This window comes from Leptinotarsa decemlineata, unplaced genomic scaffold (genome assembly GCF_025532065.1).
Source record: "Leptinotarsa decemlineata unplaced genomic scaffold, Ldec_3_MD MMD2_P_RNA_scaffold_9, whole genome shotgun sequence".
NCBI classification, from domain to species: domain Eukaryota; kingdom Metazoa; phylum Arthropoda; class Insecta; order Coleoptera; family Chrysomelidae; genus Leptinotarsa; species Leptinotarsa decemlineata.
Genome location: NW_027412536.1, coordinates 18,383,483 through 18,390,370, shown reverse-complemented (window position 1 = coordinate 18,390,370; position 6,888 = coordinate 18,383,483). Strand labels below are relative to the sequence as shown.

Genomic DNA, 6,888 nt, shown 5'->3' with positions numbered 1-6,888 from the left:
ATTTGGGTTGGAATTGTCGGTGACCATCTCATTGGGCTTCACTTCCTTCCACCTAGACTTAATCGAGAAGAATACCGAAGGTTTTTAGAATTTGTTTTACCTGATATAAAGAGTAAATATTTATTCTAATCAGACCGAATCCCCGAACTACTATTCTCTCTCTCTCTCTCTCTCTCTCTCTATATATATATATATATATATATATGTGAGTGAACAAAACCAAATGATTTTGAAAATTCAGTCAACCTTTTGTTCCAACACCTTGATGCCTGCTTTAACACATAGAGTGACCTATTCAATTTTAACACGTAGAGTGCCACCACGAGAAGACCGTTTAGCAGTCCCTACTGGCCACAATTTTTTTTTCAGGTATACATGTTAAAATGCATATACGTAAAGAAAACTCAAAGAGTTACCCCAAAATTCATTTATTTTTGTAAAAATGCGATAAAAAAATTGGTGGACACCATTGACCCACCGCGGCCTTAACCACTCGAACTTTCAATATGGCCACGGTGGGCATGCGTGGGCGACATCAGCTGGTGTATTCACGTCAATTCTTGCTTAGTTTAGGCGGCGTAGTCGTTGCAATAAGTCTTATTATATGCATATACAAGTTGTAATTGTTTGGTATAAGTAAGTTTGGTGGATTAAAAAAAAATGTCTTACGAAAAAGATCAGGAAAAACTTAGAAAATTGTGGAATGATGCGCTATCTGATGAGTCGGATTTTTCACCAGATGTTTCCGAGTATGAACCAAGTGACTCAGATTCGGACTCCGATGAGTTCGTAGTACCAAAAAAATGTCGGCGAGCAGTTCAAAGCAAGGACATGGCATCCACTAGTTTCCAGCCCCAGATATTTGAAGCAGTGCGAAGACCATTAGAAGCAAAACTTCAAATTACTCCTGGTAATGAACCTAATAACTTTGATCCTAAAGTATATGAGAATGAGAATGAAATTGAGAGAACTATTGAGGAAGTTATTATGCAGAACACGGTTTTTCTCGAATCTGATTCTGAAGAAAATTTGCCAGTTGAAGAAGTGTTAGGCAGGGTGGATTGGGGACCCGTTACCGGAAATAATATGAAACACTTCATATTCTCTGAAAACAATCCAGGAATTCACCATTTTTTATATGATGATTATCAAAAAACCCCATAACTGTTCCAACAAAAGTCGTTACTGATTTGACCAAGGAATTACTTGGTAAAGGACGTACAGTTTGTGTTGATAATTACTATACATCTGTGGAACTAGCTCAAGAATTGTTGATAAATAAAACTTACATATTAGGTACACTACGCAGCAATAGAAAGAACAATCCCAAAGATGTTATCAATAAAAAACTTAAAAAGGGTGAAGCTATTTCAAAGGAAAGTAACAACGGAATTTTTGTTGAAAAGTGGAAAGATAAACGGGATGTCCTGATGTTGACTACAAAGTATGTACCGGAAATGGTGACTGTACATAAACGACGAGGAGACATTATGAAGCCTAAGTTTGTCATTGAGTACAATAAACATAAAAGCTACATTGATATTTCGGGTAAGTCATATTTATAAATTATATTTCGTTTTGTAACTATTGAAATTTTCAGACCAAATGAAGGCCTATAACTCATCGCTTAGGCGTGGGGTCAAATGGTACCGGAAACTTGCCACAGAGTTAGTAGGTGGTGCAGCAATTGTCAATTCTCATTGGCTTCATCAGCGGGTCACAAACAATAAAATGTCTATAACTAAATTCCGAGAGGAGGTTATAAAAGGTTAGGAGATATTTCCCTCTTAGTGATTTATCTACATTTATAATGAAATGTATCACAAATTTGCAGGTCTCCTAAAACGTGCCATATTGCCCGATAATTTGCCGATTCTGATACTGATCACAAGTTATTTGAAGCCGATAAAAGACAATTGTGTTCTCACTGTTATCAAAAAAACGTCACGGAAATGGGAAGAAATTCAGCAAAGAATAAAACAAAGAAGACAAAATATCGTTGTGAAGCGTGCAACAAACATGTTTGCTTAGAATGTTTTTTCGAAATACACAGTTCGAAATTAAAATAAATGAACATTTTTAGTTAGCTTTTTGTTTTTATGATATTTGTTGTAAGAGCTATTTGATTATTGACGCTCAAAAACTAGTTACAGTTACCTCAAATTTCTAAATTATGTGGTACTGATATTTTGACTCTGGTGGACAATGTTGACCACCAGCATAAAAACCAAATCCGACGAAATCTTGCTAAAAGCATCTTAGTTCGTTCCCTGCATATTTAGCATGGCTCTGGTGGACGACGCAAGCCCACCGAGGCCAGAAGTTACAAAGTGCATGGTGGATAATATCGACCCACCGCGGCCAGTGTAGATTTATTTTTTCCCCTCAGCTGGTGGACATCATTGACCCACCATGGCACTCTACGTGTTAATACATTACTATTGTCAACAAACACACCATCAGGAGTTTCTAGATAAATTCGTTCTTCTAGGTTCCTGTTCAAAAAGACTGTTTTAACATCAAATTGTTGTTTCCACATACTTAGCTGCAATACTAAGAATAATGGTGTTAGGAAATAATATTTGCTGGTAATCAATACCAGGGCTTGACTGAACCCACGTGCACATAATCGTGCCTTGTAACGGTTTATTTTTCCATTGTTACTCCTCTCAATGGAAAGTACACACTTGGCTGTGAGTTTTCTCTGTCCAGCTCTCTTCACTGATTCAAGTCTGTTTTTCATCTTGAGCATTCAGTTCTTCTTTAACGCTTTGCAACATTGATTCTTCTTCGAACTCTTCATTTTCTCATCAAATGACGATGGTGAAAAAATCTACTGAATTGGCTTCTGAATTCAAATTTCTCCTTGGTCTCAGATTTATCGGTTCGTATTGAGAATAATCGAGAATCTTTGATGGTTCTTAATCATGATCATCATTGTTGCAACTGAGCATACTTTCCTCATTCTCATTAAGTGAGTTTTCATTCAATAGATTATCACTCAATGCAGGATCGTCTTCCAGCATAACTTCAGAATTATCCTGTTGGACATTTTCATCACTTTCTTCTATGAATATTTTTGCTATATTATGTCTCTGTTCAGGAAATTTATTTTCATCAAAAACATTTCTTGATACTTTATTCGTAATTGGTATTATCATATCTGACCAATTTTATCTTTTCACCCTTTTTATCTAATTTGGTTTGCAATTGATCAGGGAATATGTACATATCCTTCACTACCAAATACTCTCCCATGCTCCAATATTGTTTGACTCCATTCCATAACTCTGATGGCGTTTTGCCTGCTGTTTGGCTAGATGAGGTTTTATTAAGCAAATGAACTGCACAATTGATGGCTTCTGCTCTTAAATCCATTCAGTATGGATCGAGCGCTTTCTACGATTGTTCTGATTTCTCTTCCTGGACACCCATTTTTTTCTGAAGTATATGGAGTAATACATTCATGAACAATTCCTTCTTTTTCTAAGTAGTCTACAAATGCATTATTAACACAGGGTGTTCCAAATTCGATTCTCACCATTGGGATCTCGGAAACTATGACAGATACGAAGATGGGTATACTGGGGCAAAGTTTCGCATTTACCTGACTAACAACATGCCGTTGAAAAATTTCTGAAATTCCGAGTAAATTCGGAGATATCCGGAAAAACCGGAAATTTCGCAAAATGGTTTTTATTTTTTGTAGCTTTATTTTTGGAAGGATTCGAAAATGAATTGCACTTCCCACTGCCACTTTTTCCCTGCTACATAATGGTATTTTCGAATTTGATATCCGACGTTTCGTCTTCCGGCCACCATCATCAACTTTATTTTTTCAAGGGCGCTACATTGGATTCTTTCAGTTTTGAATAAAACCAAATTTTACCTTTTAAATGATGTATGATTAATTATCATTCTTTTTCGAAAAATTGAAGATATTGAAGAAAAAATAATTATTATCATAATAGGTTCTGACTTTGATATTTCTAAATTCGACTTTCAATTTGTTACACTCAATGACATTTTGTTGTTGTACAAGTCATTGATTTTTTGGCAAAAAATGGCTTTCACGAATGAAGAAAAAAGAGATATGATACGAATTTATTATGGATACGGTAGAAACAGTATTGAGACATCGGAAATGTATTCAAACTTGTATCTCGAAGGACGACAACCACATCAAACTATGTTCAAGTTATTGGATCAAAATCTCACCGAGTTTGATTCGTTTGAAAAGCCAATGAAAAAATACGGAGACAGAATCAACAATCAAAATTTGATAAATGAGGTGTGTATGAGGTAAATTGGTTATTATGTTCTTTCCAAAGAAAAATAACTTTGAACAAATAACAATAATTAACTAAAATGTAAAAACATTTCACAGTATATCACAGCGGATACTCGGAATGCTGGCCTTGTTCATGTTAACACAACGGTGCCCTTCTTCGAATATTATTCACTGCACGATTAATTTCCCTCCTCCTCAATCTTCCGAACTCTCTAACAATGCTGTGTTGAAGGTCCTCAATATTTTGATATTCCCTCCGACCATGAACTCTATTTTTCAGTGAACCCAATAAGAATGTATCCATAACACTCAAGTCTGGAGACCTTGCTGGCCACCTTACCGGCCCATTATTTCCTATCGATTCATCACCAAACTTTTCAGTCAGGTAATTAGATACTCGTCTGGTAGTGTGCGGTGGAGCACCATCATGTTGAAACCAGATATTGTTATAGTTAGCCAAAGGTAGATCATCCTAATAGTCTTCGAAAATCGACGTTTAAAACTGGTGAAGAGCAGTAAAGTTTGTGTTTAAAGCAAAAAAACATTTTTAAATTAGCCATTGCTTCCCTAAACCGCTTCAACGCCCCCCAATCTTCTCTGTGCCCTTTACTGCCCCGTATAGGCCTCCAACGCCAACAAGCGGGCGTTATTGCCCACTTTGAGAAAAACTGATCTGGACCCTTCGGGATTGGCAAGCAGTTTATCTCTAATTCTCTGATTGTCAAAAGTACTTTGCTTTCATTTATTCTAGGTTAGCAGCTGTTGCGAGCACTAACAAACCTAGTTCGGTTTTTTTATTCATTTGAAAATAGGAAATCCTAATATAAATACAAGTCCAAAAAGGTAAAAATGGTATATAAAAAATATTAAAATAGTATAAAAATTCTTCTAACAATAAATTACGTTCAAATAATATATAAATACAAGAAGCTAAAAATAGAAATGTGTTTCTGATAATATTGTCCCATAACACAGAACAAATCAGGAGTATTCAGAATAGTTAGTTCCATATTACAATTATACTAGGACATAAAAACAATTATTCGAGTGGCTATGAATTATTTAACATACCAAAATGTGGCAACGACGTAACATAATGTATACAGAACACATGAAAGCTCGAACCAATAAAACAATTCGATGATGTGAAACATAAAAATAAAAAAAATCAGAAAATTCATAGAGTACGTGATGTAATATATATTTTCAACTGAACCTTGAATGAATATAAAGTAACAGAATCTTTAACGTGGTAAGGTAATTGGTTGAAATCATTCAATCCTCTGAAAAACAACGAATTCATAGATTGCTTTTGTTCTATCATTCACGATGTGATACCTTTGGTGGGTTCAGAGACACGGCGAAATAGTTATACGTTGATACTAGTTATTAATGCCTAAACCCCATCGATAACTAAACAGCTTTGTTCTTGTCCTGGAAATGTGGAATTGGTTGGTGGTTCTTGTGTTGTAGTCATGAATTTGATTATTGTACGTAATGAAGGAATCAAAATATTTTGGTAATAAATTTCTGGTAATTTTATAAATAAATATCATACTTGAGTAATACAGTCTATCTGCCACATCATACTACTTGAGGGCACTCGGCATGCTTTGGAATTTTGCGCCACTGCCGGTAGGTGAGATTTTTGGAAGCGACAGCTTGCTCGCAATCTGTTTCAAACAAAAGTTTGCCGTTAGAATTTCGTATCATTGAAAAAGGAATATATGAACCCATGGATGACAGAATAACTTCCGTGACTTCAAAAGCACAAGTTGATGAATCATTAGAGTTGAAACAAACATCTAGCCAGGGGAAAATTCAAATGGTTTTGGAGATCCTCCCACTCAGAGATCTGTAATGCCAAACTTTGCGCGGCTTAGATTGTATCCCAACATTCATCGGTAATCCACTCAACACTGAAATGAGTATGTGGTTATAAGATCTCAATGGAGACCTTACGGTGACTGTGTACATTTCTGGATTGATTTTTAGTTATAGATCCAGAAAACTAGCATATTCTCCATCACGTTCATGAATCCTGGTTGGCTCATTTATAATCTTATTGCAAAAGCCTCAGCTTCACGAACTTGTTGGTCGTTGATATTTGAAAATTTGAGCCATTCGATATTGTGGACATTGAAAGAACCGACTATGGCAATTTCGGCACAGGCATGATTGACTTGGAGAAAGTGGATGGTGTTTTCAAGTAAAGAGAATAGTGTCCTAAATCGTGTAACGCTTGGTGGTCGATAAACGCAGCGTATGAATCTAGTGATCTTCTTTGATATCAATTCAAGCTTTGGGGTTCCAGCATTTCCTCTCGTTGATAGGAGAAACTGATTCGGATAAAAAGAGATATTCCACAGTTACGTCTGAATCGGAAGAAATGATCTTTAAAGACGATTTTGTCTTCAAAATCACGAATAGATTATTCAACATATTCTTTAGAAGAATAGGAGTTTGAATTAGTATTCAAGACTTTCATTATAGTTCACATAACGTTATGATGATGCCAAAAGGGATGTGTAAAAAAGTATCACAGCTGTGGTGTCAGACAATATTGCTCATCTTGGATATATATTAAAACCAAAACA

General features: G+C 35.7%; 1 protein-coding gene across 1 annotated transcript; it reads left to right on the top strand.

Annotated features, from left to right (window-relative positions):
* The first annotated feature begins 296 nt into the window (after window positions 1-296).
* On the top strand, window positions 297-2,425 carry LOC111509521 (uncharacterized). The gene is made up of 3 exons (XM_074170764.1): window positions 297-1,548; window positions 1,601-1,768; window positions 1,835-2,425. Exons 1-3 carry the CDS (start codon window positions 1,431-1,433, stop codon window positions 2,029-2,031), a joined length of 483 nt encoding a protein of 160 aa, XP_074026865.1. The 5' UTR covers window positions 297-1,430; the 3' UTR covers window positions 2,032-2,425.
* The last annotated feature ends 4,463 nt before the right edge of the window (window positions 2,426-6,888 follow it).